The 23,382-nt window shown below is 39.0% G+C and overlaps 1 protein-coding gene across 4 annotated transcripts in view; it reads right to left on the reverse strand.

The window, feature by feature from the left end:
• Window positions 1-2,014: 2,014 nt before the first annotated feature.
• Window positions 2,015-23,382, reverse strand: part of gnb5b (guanine nucleotide binding protein (G protein), beta 5b) — a 91,957-nt gene continuing 70,589 nt past the window's right edge. For all 4 annotated transcript variants that reach the window (XM_057347328.1, XM_057347326.1, XM_057347329.1 and 1 more), the window contains 6 exons: window positions 7,794-7,937; window positions 7,577-7,668; window positions 5,569-5,617; window positions 5,094-5,190; window positions 3,785-3,951; window positions 2,015-3,039 (listed from right to left, as the gene is read on the reverse strand). In XM_057347328.1, the coding sequence (XP_057203311.1) occupies window positions 3,028-3,039; window positions 3,785-3,951; window positions 5,094-5,190; window positions 5,569-5,617; window positions 7,577-7,668; window positions 7,794-7,937 (561 nt within the window). In that variant the 3' untranslated portion in view covers window positions 2,015-3,027. The remainder of the gene's footprint in view (window positions 3,040-3,784; window positions 3,952-5,093; window positions 5,191-5,568; window positions 5,618-7,576; window positions 7,669-7,793; window positions 7,938-23,382) is intronic.

The raw sequence follows: 23,382 nt of genomic DNA on the forward strand, positions 1-23,382 counted from the left end.
TCTCCACCGACAGTTGCACAAGCGTCAGCCAGATCACAGATCAGACGCTCTTCCGACATTCCGCACTCTTTCACGAGCTCTTATCCACGCCTCCTCTCTTTTAGACACGCCCCTGCTATGATGTCATACGCCGGTCGTCAGAAAGGGGTATGTCCAGTGTTGCCAGAGTGGGTGGACAATTTCCAGCAATAGTATCCAGCTGTAGGCCCGCAGCCACTCGTTTTAGGACACACGATCCAGACCACCAGTCTCAGGCCGGAAGGGGCGTGCCGGCAGCACGCGTTTCGTAGACGTTGTAAACAATCTATGTATGTATTAAGTAGGTGTTTATCGCAACTATTATGTGCGCATCTTTCACAAAGTTTAAAATCGTTGTAGTATTTCATTGTTTTTTAATAGTTTTGTCTCATGGGGAACCCTTTACATTTTTTTATTCCAGGAAGAAATGGGAGTATTTTTTGTGTAAAACGCATGATAAAATGGGACTGAAAGTGAACTCTTCTTTTTAGGAGTCTTAATATCCAATTGTTTATTATTTCTGTTGCAATTATACATCTATTACAATTTAAAAAATGTGTTTTTTGTTGAAATGTTTGTTCATATGAGAAATGCAAGACTTTATTTCTATTTATTTAAATTCTGAAAAGTAATGTCTAAAACATGTCTATTTGACATTAATAGTCTACACTTTGTCCCTAATAGTCTACACTTTGTCCCTAAGTGTTTGTTAAAAACTGAACAGATATTGATTATTTAGATATTAATTATGAACATCAAGTAAATCATATTTTGAATTCTGAAAAATAAAGTAGCCTATATTTCACATTGAAAGTCTATACTTTGTGCCTAAGTGTTTGTTTCAAAATGAACAGATATTGATTATGTAGATATTATGAACATTAAGTAAATGTTATATCTAGCAAAATAGAAAGCACTATGCAAATAATAACTACATAAAAATGTAGGTTATGCATTTTCTAGCGTTTTCAGATATTGTACATAAAAGTCACCAAAATCTATGCGAAAATAAGAACATAAGCTACAAAAACTCTTTGGTAGCAAAACCATAACGCTTCTCCTTCATTTCCGGCCTAAGACTGGTGGCCTGGATCGTGTGTTCTGTAACGTGTGGCGCTGCGGGTCTGCAAAAACCGACCCAAATTTTAACTGCCAGAATAATGTGATAGAAATTTATCGCAATGTCAATCAACGATGATAATGATCATTTTATCTCCTTAAGACGAAGTATGACAAGAAGATCAAACGGATCGAACATAGCAAATTTATTAAAGAGAGTTAGAAAATATGACTAATATGTCCAGAAACCACTTCACTTTCACACCACGTAACGTTGTATAATCAATTGCATAAAGTTGTTGTGCAATTGATTATACAACGTGGTGTGAAAGTGAAGTGGTTTCTGGACATATTAGTTATATTTTATATGCACGTGAAGTAAAGCGATTCACGCCCACTGAGTGGCAGAAAGACTTTCTGCCACTCAGTGGGTGTGAATCGCTTTACTTCACGTGCATACCCTCTAGACCAGCGGTCACCAACCCTGTGATTATCAAGCAAACCTGAACACCTTGATTAGATAGTTCAGGTGTGTTTGATTGGGGTTAGAGCTGAAATCTTCAGGACGGTCGATCTCCAGGAGCAGGGTTGGTGACCACTGCTCTAGACCAAATGTGATCCTGGACCACAAAACAAGTCATAAGTAGCACAGGAATATTAGTAGCAATAGCCAACAAAACGTGGGTCAAAATGATAAATTTTTCTTTTATGCCAAAAATCATTAGGATATAAATATCATGTTTCATGAAGATATTTTGTGGATGCAGCAAAATCGTGAACAGAAATTATGTGTAAATCTCAATTTAAAAAAATTGACCCTTATGACTGGTTTTGTGGTCCAGGGTCACAAGTAAACATTTCCCAAGTTTCTTATGTAATTATTAACATAATTTTAAACAAATTTACACATCTAAAAAACAAGAAGGCTATACCGATCATCAGTGGTATTTATTGAGATCCTCATTAATTCAGCATTAAATTGTTTAGGAAAAATATATTTCTAAAATATATGCATCTATAAACTGATCATTTACTTTGTGACAAAGAAAGATATTGTTTTGCGTAAACGATATTTAAGCAACTCCACAGCAAAAAAAATCCACACTGAAAACACTAAAACAGTCCATTTAATTCTTCTGAATACAGTGTCTATAAACAATAATTTAGACAATAAAAATAATTAATACAGAGGGTATATAAACTGGAATAAAGCAAACTGTTTGTGGATTGATACAGCAATTAGCCATTTGATTCAGATCAACACTAGAACAACATTTGATATAAAAAAGACTACTGAAAAACTGAAAAGGGTTTTCTTTACATTCTAGCGCAACCAAAACTCATATAGTTATAATAATAGCATCATGTAAGCTACACACACTACTGCCATTATTTCATATATACTGTAACAATAAAGTAAATTTTAAATACAGTTTTCAATATTTTAGGGCCGGTTTCCCGGACAGGGTTTAGATAAAGCCAGGACTAGACAATAGTTAAATGAGGACATTTATTCATTTTTACAAGCATGCCTTACAAAAAAACATTACTTGCGTGGGTTTTGAGATGAAAGAAATGGCACTGATGTATCTTAAGATGTGTTTTCAGTTTAGACAGCTCAAACAGTTATTTTGGTTTAGAGTTAGTCTTAAACCCTGTATGGGAAACCACCCAGTCATTTAAACTAGACCGTTCCACAAGGTCTTTATTTTGAAATCATTACCATAAAAATATATCTACAAAAATATAATTAAAATATACTATGCTATTCTTAATAACTACTTAAATGAATTCGTTCATTTCGTTAATAGCTTTAGAGACAAGATCAATCACATTTATGAATTTGTGTTAAGAAATAGCCTGGAAGACAAGTACAGGTAAGACTCCCTACAGTGATACAAAGAAGTCCATGTAGAAACATCTCTTATCACACTGGTACAGAGCAACGCCTCAAGCCCAAATCTGCAGAAAATAAAAACACAATGTGCATGATATTGGTATAGAAGGATTACAAAAGGAAACCAAAATATGCTTTCAAATCCAAAAAGAATTAAAGAAGGTTTGGGGGGGTGTTGTGTAAAGTCCCTCCTGCTCTCAGGCTGGTGTAAAACACCTATCACTACAGACACACCCTTTACTATAAACTACATCTGGCCCAACATTACAATCTTATGTATAATGTTTAAACGCATTTACTGTACCAACGCCAGTTTAACTATTAACTAGTTTTATAATCTCATCACACTGTAGCTCATCATAACCTGTAACCATGTGTACATTCTCACACACGTTCACAAGTCAGAATGCAACGCACACATGATTTTTGTGCATGAAATTGCAGTTAGATGTACAGATAAAATATATTTGTGGATTGTACATATGCATTAGGATGAGTGCATTTGTAAATAGAGGGCATGTGGATTGCTGTGCGTGTGGATCTCTTGCGTGCATTTGTGAATTGTAGTGCGTGAATGTGGATCTTTTTAACGTGTATTTGTGGGAAGTTTTGATACTGTTTTTACTCCACATTACATGACCATGCCCCTCCCAAACTTAATTTAATAAACTTCACAAAGTATACTGTATAACAGGTCTATCAGACGGTTTGAATTTGTATGTGTCACTACTGTAACCACAGTATATGGGTAACGTATGACATGAAGCCTATATGGTCATTTTCCTCACAAGGTCCGGAGCTGGTACTCACCCGCAAGGTGCTATCCCATGATCCCGAGCAGAATGCCGTACCATCAGGAGAAACTCGGACAGTGCTGATCCGGTTTTCATGGCCAAAGAGAACTCCCACCCTGGTACCTTTCAGCACATCCCAAATGTTAATGGTGTAGTCATTGTATCCAGCAAACAGCAACCGACCTGAGAAAAGCATACCGAGAACACAAAAGATACGTGTATTTTATCGAATGTTCAGTGTTTTTTTTCTCCAGTTATAATCCAAAAATCCCCCCCAAATTCTTTGTTTCTCACACGCTATTGAAGTTATTGAGCATGGACAGCTTTTATAAAATACTTTAAGAAAAACAGCGCTCTGTGATTGGGCCAAACATCATATTTTATGTTCCAGAAAGAAAAATCATGGGGTTTTACAATACAAAAGTGAATAAAATAAATAAAAAGTTGATTTTTTTGGGGGGTGAACTATTGCAATGAAATGACTGATTTACTCATTTTATAGGGTTGAATTTTGTCCAAAAACAGAAACAATTTTATATATATATAGCAGCACTACAACTAATATAAGCCTACATGTTCTGTTACAAGTATATAATCACGAGTGAACACAAAAGTTAGACACAGTCAAGATATTTGCCTATCCTCTCATTTTGACGTCTATGTGTAATTACAGCTGATATTAAGTGATTCACTTTAGAAAATAAAGAAAGACCTAGTAATATTTCGTCCATCGTGGATGTGTTAGGGTGCGGTTCCTGAGCCTAGTCGAGGTGCCTCAAAGGCCTTAAACTGCTCAAACCCCGCAAATGCTGCTTGCAGCTTTACTATTTCACTGAATCAGTATACTGTCTTTTTTAGTTTATATATACAGTACTGTATAGCATATGTGAAGTTTATAGAAGAGTCAAGAGAACAATTCTGTCACCATGTACTCCCTTATGACTTTCTTCCAGAAGCCACTATTTTGAATGTTCACAAAACATGATGTGACCGAGGACAACTGCCATCTGCTTATGACTCGCTCTGTAGCTCTTAATCTCATTAGTTTACACCAAGTTGTCCTCTGTGTATAAAGATTAATCTCAGCATCATACAGTCACTGGTGAACATGGGTCATGTATTCTGTGCTGTGGACTTTGTGTGAACATCCGTTGTCAAATGACTTGTTCAGGGCAGCACTATATATATTTTTCAGAGTATTAACTACTATTATAGAAATGTGTTTGGCCCTTTTGTTTTTAGTCCAAATCATCCAGTTTTTACTTTTGTTGTATGCAAAATAACACAACATTACAGTGTTCTGCTAAACTTCTTTTGAGTCTCACCACTGAGGGAAAAGTCCACACTGGAGGCTCCAAATATGACACTCTCTTTAGAGTAGATGGCCACCTCACGGTCAGCTCGCAAGTCATACAGGCGACACTGAAATGACATCACAGAAGGGTGGATTGAGATGCTTTGACTGGCTCCTCATAGATCACTGGTTGACTAACACGTCACATAATTCGATTTAAAAGGAAAGACACGTTGCATGAACCTTGATCAGTGATATCAACATCAGACAAACAACACACACACGCACACACACACACACACGCACACAAGTCTCTAAACCTGCATTTATCAACTCATCAACATTATTAAAAGGGCATTAAGATAAAAATCTGATCAAATGACCAATGAAGGATTCACTGACTAAAGCCATGATTTGGTCATCTGTATGTATGTTTGAGGGAGCATTCAGTGTACACAAGGCAATTGGAAACAGACGTGATCATCACTGTTGTTCAGTAAACTCACCGTAGCATCATCAGATCCAGATGCAAAAGCATCACCACTAGGATAATACCTGCAAATAAACAAACAAATACATGTTAATGTATAGCATTGAAATTTCCAGAGACATAGAAATATCACCAGGGTCAACAACACTAAGCTAAAGATATGCTGTTCAGCATTTCTCGATGTATTGTGTCCATTCCAGTCCAGTGTCTGTTGAATTTCAACCAAATCAAACCTCAGAAGTGGCAAAATCATCCAATATGAAAGATTGACAGCGTGACAAGACACATGAAAACTGTGATCAAAATCCAGGTTATCGCAAAAAAAGATTGTGAAAATAAGAGAATATGAACTTCCTTTGCAGAATTTGAGGTCTGAAAAAATACAGAGCATCTTTTCTGTTATTTTCACCTGTTCTCCAGTTTTCATTTTCTGCAAATATTACATATTTTTATTAGAAATTTGGGAGAAATATATATAGTAATTCACAGAATGAAACATAAATGATCATTTTATCAAAACACATAAAACCTAAACATTAGTTTTGAAATGGTCTCTTAATTTTTTCCCCGCGGCTGTACGGGTATATGGGTCATTCTCTAGAAGTGGTGCAAATGAAAATGTTTGTATCTTTTCAATTAGATTTTATATTTGTATTGCTCTGTATCTGAAATGTATAAATTTACAATTTACGTGCTTTTCATTTATGTTTATTCAGCATGAACCCCCGAGCAAAGGCATGTCCAAAAGACTTCTTGGGGTCTTGGGACCTCTGCACAGAGTTAAAACTTGCGCAGATGTGGTGTTTTTCAGACTAATTTCAGCTTTCACATTGAAATAAACTTATTGAGTTAAATGATCTGAATGCAGTAAGACTGTTTATTTGCCCTGATGGCAAGCAACCACAGAATCAATTTAAAAATGGTTGATTTGTCAATGTTAATAGCATTGGATCAATATCACTTTTGAACCTGCAATACGTTGAGAAAAGTCTTCAGTCTTTGGTTTAGTTGGGCTTTTGACTCTTCTATTTTAGTGCTAAGTTAGGTTTTCTTGAGCCATTGTAATAGTGGGTTAAAATACATTTGTTGTGGCAAAGGAAGCTAAAATACAGTGAACTCGGACTTCTAAATGATGATACAGTATACTCTATTCATTACGAAGTTGTTTTATCATTGTTAGTCATTGGGTTTTTGTTATGAATGTGTCAGCTCTGCGATACTACAATATGAGGTTAAAGCATTGTTATGACTGTGATATTGTCTTAGGAACTAACAAATATATTCACTGCTAAACAACTGAATGAATTAGACACACAAAGACATCATCATATATGAAGCTCAACAGTGGTGACAACCAGCAAAAGAAAGCCTCATGCTGTAATGCATGGTGGGTAACACCATAGTACAAAACTCGCGGTTTATTGGTTTAACGGACACCATTGTTGAGGTTTGTATGATGAGTGTTGATGTCTAAGTGTTGCAGTAAAGTTATCTGTTTAATTTGCCAAAGTAATTTTACATTTGTAAACTAGAACATTTATGTTGTTGAGGTTTGTGTTATGAATGTTGATGTCAAAGTGTGACATTGAAGTAAAGCTGTTTATTTTGTATCAGCCAGAGCACTCACAATCAGTCATTAATCACTCAATATTATTTAAAACCACTACTATATTTTATTACTTTGTGTCTTTATCAGTGCACAGTCAACAAATACTTAAATGCAAGGAAAAGATGTATTTTGATGTTCGTGAAAATTTTGTCTAGACAACACAGGCATCTTGGTTGCAACAGTGCTTGCATACAGTTTTGCAATGCACTAAAATGTAAAATACTTTTACATGACAAAAAAAGTGCATACTTTTAGTTCATAGTATAAGAAGGCGAATTGGGACGCAGCAATAGACATTCAAGGAAAAACAGGTGAATGGTTTCATTGCCACATGGGAAAATATAATGGAAATTTGCTTGCAAATTTGGAAGATTTTTTCATCGTTGGTATAGATGTGTTTTAATGGTTCACTCACTTCACACAGTTGATGTCAGACTCATGGGTCTCAAAGGACTGAACGTTCTGCCCTGAGCGCATGTCCCACACATTAGCCTTTCTGTCACAGCCCTGAAACACACACAAAGCACTCCAGAGTGACAATCCAACATAACCGATTTCCCACACAAGGGGAACAATTGCCAAAATAGTGTTTATAGATGTGTAGACGGATGAGCAGGTTTTGAAGCTCTGACCCCTGACACAAAGGTGTTTCCAGTCTCAGAAGGTGCGAGATTCAGTGAGAGAACATCTGCGGAGTGACCATGGAAACTCTGCAGTAGTTGCGCACTTTCTACATCCCATAATGCACATGAGCCATCACCGCTTGATGTCAGAATCTGAAACACACACACAAACCTGCATATCATAACAATTACCTTTAGGGAGAAATATGGTATAGAGCAGGAGTCTCCAACCCTGCTCCTAGTGAACTACCGTCCTGAACATTTCAGCTCCAACCCCAATCAAACACAGCTAAAGCAGCTAATCAAGGTGTTGAGGGTTGCTTGATAAAACAGAGTTGGAGTTCTTGTGGAGGCATTGGCAAGGAATTTGCTTTCCTGTGGCTCAATGGTTAGAACAGGAGTGTCAAACTCAATTCCTGGAGGGCTGCAGCTCTGCACAGTTTAGCTCCAACCCTAATCAAACACACCTGATTCATCTAATCAAGGTCTTTAGGATTACTAGAAATCTCTAAACAGGTGTGGGTTGGAATTGGTTGGAGCTAAACTGTGCAGAGCTGCGGCCCTCCAGGAATTGAGTTTGACACCACTGGGTTAGAGCACAGCACTAGCAATGCCAAGGTCATGGGTTCGATCCCAGGGGATTGCACATAGTCAGAAACAAATGTATAATACAACGCAATGTAAGTCACTTTGGATAAAAGCGTCTGCCAAATGCATAAATGTAAATGGAATCGGCTGTTACCATGATGGCCTCATAAAGCAGGGGTCCTTAACTTCGGATTTCTTGGTCTACTTTCCTGCAGAGTTTAGCTCCAACCCAATCAAACACACCTGAACAAGCTAATCAAGATCTTCAGCATTCCTATAAACTGGCAGGTAGCCCTGATAGCAAGAGAGCAGATGAAAACCATTGAATCAATAATAATTTTTTTTGATTTGTTAAAGGGGTGATATGACAGGGCTAAAAGGAATATTATGGTTTGTTTTAGATGTAATGCAATGTGTATACACGATTTAAGGTTAAAAAACGCTGTATTCTCCACATACCATGCATGTTTGTATCTCCTCTTTGCTCCGCCTCTCTGAAACGCGCAGATTTTTTACAAAGCTCATGGCTCTGAAAAGTGAGGTGTGCTTTGATTGGCCAGTTAACCAGTGCGTAGTGATTGGTGGAATACTGCAAGCGCGTGACGGAAATGTAAGGCCTCTTACCATATTTGGAACATCAGGTTCCTCTTCAATTGTACTGACAGGTACGCCCACCTTACTTGTGTCTACATTTGGGCGGTCTTAGTCGAATCATACCACCAACTGACGTAGATTTGTGGGGGTGTGGCTACACAAGGCGTTTCAGGCAGGTCTGGGTGAGCATTTGCTTTTACATAGAATGCATCTTTTGTTCCGACACTTTAATTTGAGCAATTTTACATGTCCAATACATGCATGGGCAACTAATAACACACCAAAGACACAGAAAAACACGTATTCACGCCATATGACCCCTTTAATGTTAATTGCATTGAATCAATATCACTTTTGCACCCGAGATTAATGTTGAAACAATGTTGACATTTCAACAAACCAACATTGTTGTGATCAGTGTTTTGAAGATAGATGATCTTTGGCCAGTGTGAAAATGTGTTCAAATGCATTCGTTGTGTCAAAGAAAGACAAGAGTCAATAGGATCAGGTGATGATGGGGATTTCTAAGTAGTGATGTAATCGTTAAGTCGTTTATATAATTGCTCTTAAATGTGCTGTGTTATTAATGCGAGAGTGTTGGGAGATTCCAGTGCTATGGCCGTCATAGTCTCAACTAACAGAACATACTCAAAAATTGCTGAATCAATTAGTAATCAATAATCAGTGTATGAAACTCAACAATTGTGACAATCAACAAAAGAAAGCTTCATGCTGCAATGCATGTTGGGTAACATCATATTCAGGGATGCACATAAGTGGTGCGCAGGTGCGCATGCGTGACCAAAATTAAAAATGCGCTCTGTAAGTAAGTTTAGAACGCTCATTTGCGTACTGACATGGTTGAAACCTTTTGATGCACAATCACTGTTTTAGACCGACTAAATGTAATACTGGATAAGATTTCCATTTGTACTGAATGCTGCTAAAACTACTGATATCTCGTTTGTTCCCGGTGATAAACGGGACCTGGGTGTAAATGATGAAAAACGGAGTATTGGTAGCTCCGCCTTTGTTGGTTCTGCTTTCGTTACTAGAGAAGCACGCGGCACGCGCAGCCTCTGTGAATGTCTGGAACTGCACTGCGCTGCGCTGCACGTCTACCAAAACATCGCTTCTCTTAAACTTTCTAAAAGGACAAGCTGTTTAAACTTGACACTTGCACGCAGCTTGTGTTTCTCTATGCTATACTCGATCCTAGCTCCGCAACGCAAGTCTCCATGTGCGTTCGCAAGTGCACTTCCCAGCAACCTGCCAAAAAACAAAAAGATTGTCGTTTCAGGTTTCAAAATTGGTGTTGAAAATTAATATTTACTAATGTAAAAAGAAAAAAAAGAAGAAATACATTACCATTGTATTTTAAGTGTACTTTAAAGTAATATAAATATAGTATTATCCCACTTTATTATTTTGTTTATTGTTCATTAAAAAGTAACTACTTTTTTACTTTTATTTTTAATAGGTAAATATAATTTGTCACACTATGTGCAATGTGAGCACCAAACCGAATCTCCAGGTGCTCTCTTGAGAACCAGAACTTATGTGCACCCCTGATCATAGTACAAAACTCATTTGTAACTCCCAGCATGCAATGCGGTTGATCTGAATTAGTTTGATGATTGTCACCACTGTTGAGGTTTGTGTGATGAGTGTTGATGTCTAAGTGTGTCACTAAAGTTATGTATAATTTGACAAAGTAATTTTACATTTATATCAGTCATGAAACCATCACCATCAGAACATTCCAAAGCAGCTTCTTACTTTATTACAAATATTTCAGCATTACAACACTCTGGGATCAAGAGCTCAACCAAAGCAAACACTGATCACAATAATGGTGATTCATGTTTTTACATTAATTGCAGGTGCAAAATTGAGATCGATTGATGACAAATCAACAATTTTTAACATTGAATTAAGGGGTTTCTGTTGCGATTGAACGTGTTTTATTTATCACACAGAAGAAGAAGAAGAGAACAGGGGACAGAACTGCAGTGACACCTATTGAAGAAATTACGATATTACAACACTCCCACTAAATTTTTTTCAATAGCATTATGACTTTTCAGTAAATTATATTACTAAACAAAAAAAACTCATTTCTTTTGTTTAAAGAATGTCATGATACCATAAATCATATTAACATAACTAGTAAGACTCTTTTCTTAGTCCTTTTCTCATGTTAACCAATTTAACAACAACAAAAAAACAGTATTGGTAATCTGGTGTTACCTTAACCAGAATTAAATCAAACAGAGCCCAATCTCACTCCTAAAATGCTCAAACTTCTGTCTCATTAATGGTTTGGTCAAAATATCTGCCTTCATGTTTTCTGTAGGACAATATTGTAAGTGAATTATCCCGTTCTGCACACATTCACGAATGTAATGATAGCGAATGTCTATGTGCTTTGTTCTTGAGTGATCCACTGGATTCTTTGCAATTGCAATGGCTCCTTGGTTGTCCTCCAGAATCACCATAGGAGTAGTATCCATTCCAAGATCACTCAGTAGTCTTCTAAGCCAGACACATTCTTGAGCCGCTTGACTTAATGCAATGTACTCAGCTTCTGCCGTTGAAAGAGCAACAGTTGACTGTTTCTTGCTGAGCCAGCTCACTGCTTCTCCACTCAGTATGAACACATTACCGGTTGTCTAGTGACGATCGTCCTGATCTCCAGCCCAGTCAGCGTCTGAGAAACCGACTAAAGTTCCAGACTCTGATCGCTCATACTTGAGAGCAAGATTAAGTGTACCCTTCAAGTACCGTAGAATTCTCTTCACTGCCGTCAGATGTGCAGAACTTGGATTTGTATTGAATTTGGACACTGCACTCACTGCTTGTGCTATATCAGGTCGTGTGCCCAGTTCAGCATACAGTAGGCTACCTACCATAGACTGGTAAGTATTTGGATCCACAGGCTTGCTAACACCATCGTTCTTTCTTAGCTTTTCATTTACATCAGCTGGAGTTGCAGTGGGTTTGGTGTCATACATGCCATATTTTTGAAGAAGTGCTTCAATATACTGCTTCTGGTGAAGAAACACAAGGTTTCTTTCTCTGTCTTGGATGACAGAGATTCCCAGGATATATGACAGTTCTCCCATGTCCTTCATCTTGTAGCGCTTCTTAAGAGCAAGTTTTAGCTGTGTCATGCTTTCCATTGACTCTGTAATCAGAATCAGATCATCAACATATACAGCCAATATCTCCAGCTCCTGTCGAGATTTTATGAACACACACGGATCTGATGCACTCTGTTGGAAACCAATGTTCATCATGAACTCTGTGAATGTTTTGCTCCAGCAGCGAGGGGACTGCTTCAGCCCATATAGTGACTTCTTCAATTTACACACCAGGTGTTCCTCCCCTGGTCTGATGTATCCCTCTGGTTGCTCCATATAGATTTCCTCATCCAGGTTACCATTTAGAAATGCGGTTACCACATCCATCTGGTGCATATACAGATTATTCTGGACAGCGAAGGACAGCAGCGTGCGAATTGAGTTGAATCTTACCACTGGTGAGAAAGTTTCATTGTAGTCAGCACCGTATTTCTGCGAGTATCCCTTAGCGACGAGTCTGCACTTGTATCTCTCCACTCGTCCGTCACTCTGATGCTTGACTTTGAACAACCATCTTGATCCTATGGCCTTCCGATCCCTTGGTAGTTCCACTAAATCCCACGTTTTGTTTTCCAGCAGCGATTCGTATTCCATATCAGCAGCCTCCTGCCATTCCTTTGCTTTAGGACTCATCATTGCCTCTTTTAGTGTGCTTGGTTCTGAAACACAACAAACATTAGCATAATGATCAACAGCCACCAGATCGGCAAACTCAGCGTATCCATATCTCTTGGGTGGTTTTCTGACTCTTCCCGGTGTTTTTTCGGTTTCATCAACAGTAGTTTCAACTGGGATTCTCTCGTCAGTTCTCATAACAACTTCATTCTCTGAATGAGGAATATCCACTTCTTTTTTCACTTCAAAGTCAGATTCATTGAAGATAACATCCCGGCGAATTAGAATCTTTCGTTTTTCCTCGTCGAACAAGCGGTAGCCTTTGGCATTGTTAGCATATCCCACGAAACGGTGCTTCACAGCCTTCTTGTCCAATTTTCGTCTTTCTGTGTCTGGAACATGTGCATAAGCTACGCAACCAAACACTTTAATGTGACTTACACTTGGCTGTTTGTCGTACCACCTCTGGTAGGGCGTTACATGCTTATGGGTGGATGTGGGTAACCTTTTCTGTATGTAAGCTGCTTTTGCGACAGCCTCTGCCCAGTATGTCTTTGGCAGTTTAGCATGAGAGAGCATGGTTCTCGCTGCCTCAATTAAAGTCCTATTTTTCCTTTCTGTAACACCATTTTGCTGAGGTGCGTGAGGTACAGTTGTTTCATGATGGATACCTTGAGATTTCAAGTATTCTCGAAATTCTTTTGATGTGTATTCCCCACCATTGTCCGTTCTTAGTCTTGTTATTTTCCGTCTGCACTCATTGGATAATGTTCTCTCAAATTCCTTGAATTTTTCAAACACTTCACTTTTTTGTTTCATAAAGTATACCTTGCAACATCTAGAATAGTCATCAATAAACGTCACAAAGTACTTTGATCCACCAATAGATTCAGTCTGCATGGGACCACAGACGTCACTATGAACCAACTCCAATTTGCGTTTGGAACGTATTTTTCCCACTGGCTTGTAGGGCTTTCTTGACAGCTTGCCTTCAACACATGCTTCACAGAAATTATCTTCTTTTTCTGCAGGAAAGTTCATTCCCCTCACCAGATTCTTAAGTTCCTTCAGCTTGGTGGTGTGTCCCAGTCGCTGGTGCCACATGCTGGCTGACTCTACCTCACTTGATGCACAGTGACTGACAAGTGAATTCCCTTCAACATCCAACTGAAACAACCCATCAGATCTTTGTGTTCCCATTCCTCTGAGTTCTCCTTCTTCACTACGGATGTAGCAGCGAGACTTCTTGAATTTCACTGCATTTCCTCTTTTAACAGCAGCTCCCACTGAGAAGAGATTTCCTGATAACTTGGGAACATATAGCACATCAAACATTGTGACAATTTTGACATCACTGACTTCGAAGGTCATTATTAGTTTAACGTTACCAAATCCTAGAGCTTCAACAACTCTCCCGTCTCCAAGTTTCACAGATTGTGCTTGTGAGAACTGCTGGTAATCTTGGAGAATTTCTTCATTTGATGCCATGTGCTTTGAGGCACCAGAGTCAATTATACACTCGACTTGTCGCATCATTTGATCCTGGTTTGCCTCTTTAGCAACAAAAGCACTCGCCGAAGAATTATCTGAATGGTCACATGTTACATTTTTTGCTTTGTGGATTTTATTTCTTTTTTTTTCGCTTGGACAGTCACGTTTGATATGTCCTTCTTTCCCACACTTGTAACATCTCCACGAGCTGGATCTGTCTGCTTTCACTGTCTTGGAATTGCCTTGCATATCACAGCGAACTTGTGTTGACATTGCTGATGCCCCACCGGTCTCGACAGCACTATTGTTACCATCAGCAGTCACTCGTTTTTGTTCTTCATTTATTAATGCTTGCTGAACAAACTGCAGCGTTAAATTGTCCAGTTTTGTTTCCAGAGCAGTGACAATTGTAGCATAATTTGATGGCAAACTACCTAGCAGCGTTACAATTTGATCCTCCTCTTCAATCACAGCACCTATCGCTTGTAACTGGTCAGTTAATTCCTTCATACGCTTCAAATGTTCAGTTATGCTTTCTCCTTCCTTCATTTCACATCTGAAATATCTTTTCTTCAGAAACAACTTATTCGCAAGAGTGTCTCTCTCAAACTGTGCTTTTAATGTGTCCCATGCTTCTTTAGGGGTCTTACAGCTTGTTATCAGATACAACTGGGGCGTACTTACATTTAGCACCAACACAGAGAATGCCTTCTCTCTCCGTTTTTCAAATTCCGCTCTTGCCTGTGCATTTGCTCCCTCTGCCATGGTCTCAGTCTCCATTGCCATGCCCCATAATCCTTTAGCTTTCATCAAATGTTCCATTTGAAATTTCCATGTTGCCCAGTTCTCTTGTCCGCTCAGCTTCTCAATAAACAGTCTATCTTCCATTGTGAATTCCACAACACTGTCTATTGTACACAAAATCCTGTGTAAAAGCACCCTTTCTTAGCGTTGAACTGGGCCCATAACCTGTTGCGATTGAACGTGTTTTATTTATCACACAGAAGAAGAAGAAGAGAACAGGGGACAGAACTGCAGTGACACCTATTGGAGAAATTACGATATTACAACAGTTTCCTATTCTCTCTTGCTAGCAGAGCTACCTGCACGTTTGTAGTAAACCTGTAGTAAGATCTTGATGAGCTTGTTCAGGTGTGTTTGATAAGGGTTGGAGCAAAACTCTGCAGGAAAGTGGATCAAGAGGTCCGGAGTTGAGGACCCCGGTCATAAAGCTTACTTTCCCCCAAACCTCAGAGACCTCAGAGTTTAATGCGTGCCGTGAATCGCACCATTAACACCACCTGTGGCATAAACTGTTTAAAGAAAAAATGGAATACAAGAAGAAAAGAGCAGTTTCATGTACTTATTCTAAACAGATTTTCACAGTTTTCAATTACAGTTATTTGGTGTGAAAAATCGCTTTAAAAAACTGGGTTTTTATTATCAGTATTATTCCTCAAATGCTGTCAATAAAGCTTATAGGTGAAGTATGTATGAAGTTGTCATTTCTGTGGAATAGCCACTGGTTTGATCAAAAACACCCTGATCTCAGGAGAAAAAGTACTAATCTTACTAGGAAGTGATTTCGAATAAATGCGTACAAAGTAAATCATACAAAAACATATGCTTATTAGAAAAATGCAAGATAGAAGCTCCAGCCCCAACCTGTTACTGAAGGAACGGAATGCAAATCATATTAAAATGTACAAATAAATCCATATTAATTCATGCTAATTAGCCAAGTTGTGAAATAGTTACGAATTGCCATGAGAATGTGAATTGAAAACATTCCAGCTCCAAACTCACATGAATATTTGAGGTAATGTTCCTGGCTGGCAGGACAGTGCAATGTTTTGATCGTTTTTTTTTACCTTATGGAGACAGCAACCCACTACCCACGTAGTGTCTCTGTATATTAATATGTGATATTAGATTTTTTTTAATTACATTTCTCACAGCCATGCACTCATATAATAAATAGAAGCACACTCTGTAGTCTCTGTAAATTACACTTGACCTGGGCAATTCCATGCAAATGTCAACCTTACCATGAACTCAGATATCAATATTCGGAATTCAATATAATGAATGGATTCTCTGAGAGGTTATATTTCAAGTTTTGACCACAAATGTCACACCCATAAATGCTGGAATTGCCCACCTGTTTTTCAAAGGTGATTTCACCAGATCACTCAATTGTTTCCTTTTAAATCACTTTAGGAGGGAAAATCCCTTCTTTGTGCAGACTTTGTACTGCTCTTTAAATAACTATATTAAATATTGACAGAAAATATTTCACTTCATCTTTTTATTACTGTGTTTGGCAGGAACCTTAAAAGAGGAACAATCTCTGACATACTGTAATACTCCAACGAGACAGAAAACCCCAACTCATTCTTCCTGTAACACACTCTTCACAAACTGTTCTATTACTGCTAACAGCTGGTGCGATCTTAGACCAGAGTAAACACACCCGTCACATGCTATATTAGTTGTAATTTATGAAGTCTAATGAAAGAATTGTTTATTCAGGTATTAATTACTTGAAGCATTTGCTACTGTAATGCAGCATAAATGTTGTGAATTCTTTGTTATGGTTTGTACTTGACATCAGTTCCGCAGTAGCACACTGAAGAAACGTTAATAAATGTAACACATTTCAGACTTGAATAAATGTTCTAAATAAATAAATACCTCGAAATGCCGACACACCAGAGAGTCCTTTGCCTGGGCTGACTGGTCGCTAAATGCAGACAGAAAAGGAGACCCCTGTTACCCAGTACTGGCAGATGTCCAGTGTCTGGACAACAAATTCTGTGAGGTAGGGAGAGATTACGCCAGCTCCAGTTAAACATCCCGTGCCATCCTCCTGTGAGAGTCTGCGGACTGACTGACCATCCCAGCTCCAGCTCAGGCAATTCCATCACCAACCAAGAGCAAAGATGGTCTACTTGTTGTCACACTAATAATAATAACATTAACAGTACACTGACCAAAATTATAAACGCAACACTTTTGTTTTTGCCTTCTTTTTTCATGAGCTGAACTCAAAGCTCTAAGACTTTTTCTATGTACACAAAAGGCCTATTTCTCTCAAATATTGTTCACAAATCTGTCTAAACCTGTGTTAGTGAGCACTTCTTTGCCGAGATGATCCATCCACTTTACAGGTGTGGCATATCAAGATGCTGATTAGACAGCATGGTTATTGCACAGGTGTGCCATAGGCTGGCCACAATAAAAGGCCACAATAAAAACAATAGGCCACAATAAAAGGTTGTACAGTTACCCAGGCAGTGTGGTGCACAGTGCATACGCTGCCGGTATGAAAGGACAATGGGCACGCGCTGCTGCCGCTCTGCCGCGCTGCTCACGGGTGCAGTATGAAACGGGTATTAGACTCAGCTGTTCCCTGTTGCCATTGGCGCTGCCGCTAAATTGCCTCGCACCTGTTCTCTCTTACCTTGATTTTCTGTGCTACTTTACTCTGCTGTTCCCGCAGCTTCTTTGCCAAATTATTGTGATATAGTTACGGAATGCTGTTCAGTTTTTCCAGAGTCTTAGTTATTTGACCCTGTCTAGTTTAGTCCAGTCGTGTCCGTGGTTTTAGATCTGTTCTCTGTCCAGTCACCCTGCTGCCTGTGCGTGCCAAGTCCTGTCGCTGTGAGCAAGAGAGAGCCTGCTGGCTGGGATTAGCGCTCGCTTCACTAACCCGTCTGCTGCCGGTTCTGCTGGTCTACACACTAGAGAGACCCTGCCTTTGCCTCCCGAGTTCCTTCCGGTTCTGCACCCGCCTGCGCCGGCCGGAACGGCAGACTGCCTTTGTTTCCTTATTCAATAAACTGTTGCATTCATCTGCTTTTTGGTCCTCCTTTATCTCCAGGGACGTTTCTAGCTGTTTGTGGGCCCTATGTGAGATACTATTTTGGGGCCCCTATTTTTTCAAACTCTGAGGTAGAGATTCCTAACTTTTTCATATATTCTGTGACGATGCAGCAGTCTGTTACATTTTAAGAGGAAAGCTGGCTAGAGTACATTAATAAATGCAACAGATACAGTGTGTTCTTGAAAAATGTTTAATGTAAACTTTGAGGTGGCATAACATAAAAAAGCTTTAACCCACCATTCCAAAACAGTAAAAAATAAATAACTAAACTTACTTAAATAAGTATATAATGGACCAGCATCCATGTTACGTTTCGATGACATTGTAAATAGCGTCTACCGTTATTCTCATCACTTCAGTGGAAGGTGGGGGGCTATCAATCATCCCGTCAGACCTGTCGGCAGACGTCACTTACCACGGTGACAGCCCAGCCCAAAGGTGATTTTGACCTGATTACCCCATGAACACGTCCATGCTTTGCAAATGAATGCATAATGAATGCATGCAATACATGAAAATAAAGACAGGTACTTTTAATTCTCCAAAATATAATAAAATATGAGGCTGTACTTGCAGTTTGGGGGGCCCCTGGTGGCTGCGGGGCCCTATGCAGCCGCATTGTCCACATATAACAAGAAATGGCTCTGTTTATCTCTGTGACATTAGTAGTTTTTGTTATAAACCAAAGTGCAGAAACCAGATTTATTGCCATTTGTATTACCATTATAATTAAACTATGGTAAATTATTTTATTTTTTTTGTATATTTTTTATTTCTTTCCCCCCCAAAAATACACAAAAACAGGAGCATCCTACATCGAGAGTATAGGCGTTTCACAATACGAAAATAATAATAATAATTAAAAATGTAATGAATAAAAATTAAATATTTATATGTATAAATACACATAAATGTAAGAAGAAGAATAATAACTAAATACATAAGCTTTTGAGTTGGGAACATATGTATACACTCGTACGATAAATATACCGTTTTATATTGATCACAAATTACACCATACTCATACACCCATACTAGTGCAAAACATAACATTTTCGTGTCTAAACAAAACAGTGACTGAACATGCAAAATTTCAATATATATATATTTTTTAATAATAATGATAATAGTTATAATAATAATAATATAATACAAAATAATTAAATACAACCTACACAGGGAAGTCGGAACATCTCCCTCCCGGAACCATCCCAAGACCCAAAAAGCTACTAGTTGAGGCGTTCTATCTATATGATTCAAAATATTTAGATGTTATGAGAATACTTTCTCAACACTATAAGCATGACACAGTCAAAACACACAGGGCACACATGTATCCTTACCTAGTGACTCCTTTAATTATAACTCAAGGTTGCCAATCAATAATTTTATTGGATTCCATATCTTCTTAAATGTCTTATGTCTATTTGTCAGTTTGTACCTTAACTCCTCTAGGGGCAACACATTAGCTAATTCTCTAAGCCAAATTTCAAATGGGCGTACGCCTGGGAAAGCGCCTTCTCCCCTCTCCAGGCAAGTCTAGCGCGCTATTTTAGCCACCCTACTTCCCCCCTTAGGGCGAAGTACAGGCATTCCATCCATTACTAAGCATTGGCAATTATGTTGTAACCAAGTCCAGTACTGGTAGAGTCACCCCTGCTCAGGTGGACCCCTATACTCGGACTGTTGCCCCATACGTAGTGACTCCCCTACAGGGTCATCCCGTATGTTGAATTCCTCACTCTTGGTTCCCCTGTCGGTGAACCTGTGACCTCCCCTCCGGTGGATTACCCCACCCAGGTTCTGTCCCCCCTATTCGGGCTGGCACAATTTTCTCACATGTTGTTCTCCCCACTGGTGAGACCATGCTGGTGTCTCCACATGTAACCTCCCCTTGTGGTAGGATGTGGCCTCCGTAACACACTCTTCAACGAGGAGAGCAGTGTTTCCCCAGTGTTCCTTACAGCGCCGGGTGGCGTCTTGCTAATAGAGACGAATGCCGCAGTTTGTGATGGCCGTCGGTACAAGCCTCTCAGGGTATGCTACTAAATGCTGATTCCACTGGAAGATTATGTCTCGCAGTAGCGCTCACTCGCTAGTTCAGTCAGTGTCGCTCCGCTGGAGGTCGTGATACGGCTCAGCGCCGTGGTGTGTAAAGATAGGTCCCCAGTCTGTCTCTCAACACAACGTCGAGAGACTGACTGAAGGGCCACAACGCATCGCCGACCCGCTGCAGCAACCGGGAGATGTCTCTCAGGTTCCTCAGCCTTAAAGATGAGTGAATGTCCGCCGCCATCTCCCTTTTATACCCGAATTTGGCGTTTTAAGATTCCTCTCGGAGATGATAGGTTCTCAAGATCAAACCCCAGTCTGTCTCTCAACACAACATGTCTCCCTTGGTCATTCCGTAACATAAATAAAGTAAATTCTTATAGATTTCTGACCTTGGACCACTGTTTAAAGCTGCTGAAAGTTGTTTAAGCTGTGAAGTGCTAATTTAACACACAATGATGCCACACATATATGCGATCTACTCGCGTTATCAGAGAAGTATGCTTCTGGTCAAAACTATGAGAAAGAGCTGGAAGTGTAAAAGTTTGAATCTAATAGAAAGTTAGAGAGAATCAGACTCTGATCACCACCTTTAACACATCTGTTTCAATCTGAGTGAAAAAGAAACGGTTTTGAATTGAATCATATTCAAATCAATTTGCGAGGCATCTCTATTAACACTTACAGTATGTTTACACAGTAATGATGGATTAGAAAATGTTTTTTCGTTTGTGTTTAGAAAAGTTTTATGTACAAACAATGGCGTTTTGCATTTACATTTGCATGGCAAACCAGACATTGGCAGTGTCACTTTGTAAAGAAAGACTACACACCTGTGCACATACTCATACCCAGTTTTAAGCCAAAAGCAATCTTTAATCTTTAATTGTGTTTTTACAATTGTTGTATGTAAATAATGTGTCTCTATTGGTCATAGTGGTGCAGTAAATCTACACTTTGCGGGAAAACGTTAATAAGTATGTTGCATAGCACAAGCACACATTACTGGAGGCAACTTTTATTATAATTATTGGTCTTACAGTTTTGCGTTTTCACAGTTTACACAGAGCTGATTTCAAAAACGTTTCAAAGGTTTGTGCTTTTAGTCCCCCAAATGCTGTTTTTGTGTAAACGAACAGCCAAAAGCATAAAACGTTTTCTGTTTTTAGTTAGAAATATATTGTGTAAACAGCCCCTTTGTCTAGAAGCTCATTTATGTTTCATAAAACCTAGTCAGTCAGTAAATATAAGAAAGTGAAAGCTGGTGGAGGGGGTTTTCCTGTTCTCTCTTTCTCACACACGCACACATAGGCTGGTTATTACAAGTAAATGTATTTGGCAACACTCTGTTATAAGGTTGTATTTGTTTACATTAGTCAATCGATTAGCAAACATGAACAATGTATTTTTACAGCCTTAACTGTGAAAATGCTAGGTTAATTTCAACCCATTGTTGGGTCAAATATGTGCATGTTCTGGGTTAATTTACCCTGCAGGTTGGGTTTGTCTCCTTTTGGCTCAACTATGGGTTGAAAATAACCCAGTGCATATGAGTTTATGCTAAGGTTAGTAATACAAATTCACAATTGTTCATTCATGATATTCATCTTCATCTTATTAGCATATTTACTTTCTTTAAAGGGACCATCGGATGAAAATCCAAATTTTTAAGTGCTACAGTGCCTTGCAAAAGTATTCATCCCCTTGTCTTATCTTAAACTACTTTAAATTATTTTTTACATTAATCTACACGCCATGCACAATAATGTAAAAAAACAGATTTGTGACTGAGAACTTTGAAAATGTATCAAAAAAAAGAGAGAAATGTATGTTGCATACGCATTCAGTAATTGGTTAAAGCACATTTACAGACTCAAATCTTTTTTTGTATGATGTGACAAGCTTTATACATCTGCATTTGGCCATTTTGTGCCATTGTCCTCTTCAAAAACTCTCAAACTCTATCAGGTTGGAGATCATCAATAAACAGACATTTTCAGGTTTCTACAGAGATGTTCAGTTGAGTTCAAGCTCAAGCACTAGCTGGGCCACTCAAGGATATGGAGTTGTCCATAAGCCACTCTTGCATTGTTTCAGCTGTGTGCTTAGGATCATTGTCATGTTGGAGAATGAACCTTCTGCTCTGTCCGAGGTTCTGAATGTTCTGGGCTAGGTTTTCATGATCATTATCTCTGTATTTTGTGCCGTTGAGCTTTTGTTCTACTCTGACAAATGCCCCAGTCCCTGCAGCTGAAAAACACCCCCACATCATGATGCTGTTTCCACCACACTTTACTGTTAAGACGGTATTGTACAGGTGTTGAGCAGTGCCTGGTTTTCTCCAGACATGATGCATGAAACTGAGATTCATCAGACCAGAGAATCTTGTTTCTGACCGTTTGAAAGATTCGTCGAAAGGTACATTTTGTGTTTGAGTGCAGTCCTCCTCTGATTAAAAGTTGCGTTAGCTCAGCTACACTGAAGTTCCTCTCGCTGCTGCTGCTACTTGCAGGGATGCTGAGGATACTACGGGCCAGTCTTGACAGTAGTATGACAAGATCATAATTCTTCCAGAGTGCAGTTTTCCCTGCATCATTTGGAACTGTAATAAGTTTCCCCTCGCTAATAATTTGCTTTACAATCACTTGCTGTGTTGTGACAACGAGGACAAGAGCCGGAGGCGGGTGCATATGTGTAGAACAGTTTATGCAAAAAACACCCGTTTGGGGTGTGTGTTTTCTCTCGTGTTTTTTGTGGTCACAACGCAGCAAACACGCAAGCACATGCCACAGCATGCAAACTTTGTATATAGCCTTTTTTTTTTTTTAGTTACAAACCCGACCGAACCCAAGGGTATTCATTAAACATTAACCTGAACCTGTTTTTCAGGCCTTGTCGGGCTCGGGTCGGGTTGCAGACCTCGGGTCGGGTTGCAGTGATCATCAGCTTCTTGGTCACCATTCTAACTAAGACCCTTCTCCATCGATGGCTCAGTTTGGACAGGAGGTCAGCTCAAGAGGCTACATGCTTCTGTGAACCTTCAATACAGCAGATTTATTTCAGGAGTCATCCCCAGATCTGTCTTGATACAATCCTGTTTCAGAACTCTTCTGGCAGTTCTTTTGACCTCATGTCTTGGTTTTTACTTTGATATGCATTTTCAGCTGTTGCACCTTTTATTGAGAGGTATTTGCCACTCCTTATTCAATTGAATTTGCCACAGGTTAAC

The sequence above is a fragment of the Triplophysa rosa genome, linkage group LG12 (genome assembly GCF_024868665.1).
Source record: "Triplophysa rosa linkage group LG12, Trosa_1v2, whole genome shotgun sequence".
NCBI lineage: Eukaryota > Metazoa > Chordata > Actinopteri > Cypriniformes > Nemacheilidae > Triplophysa > Triplophysa rosa.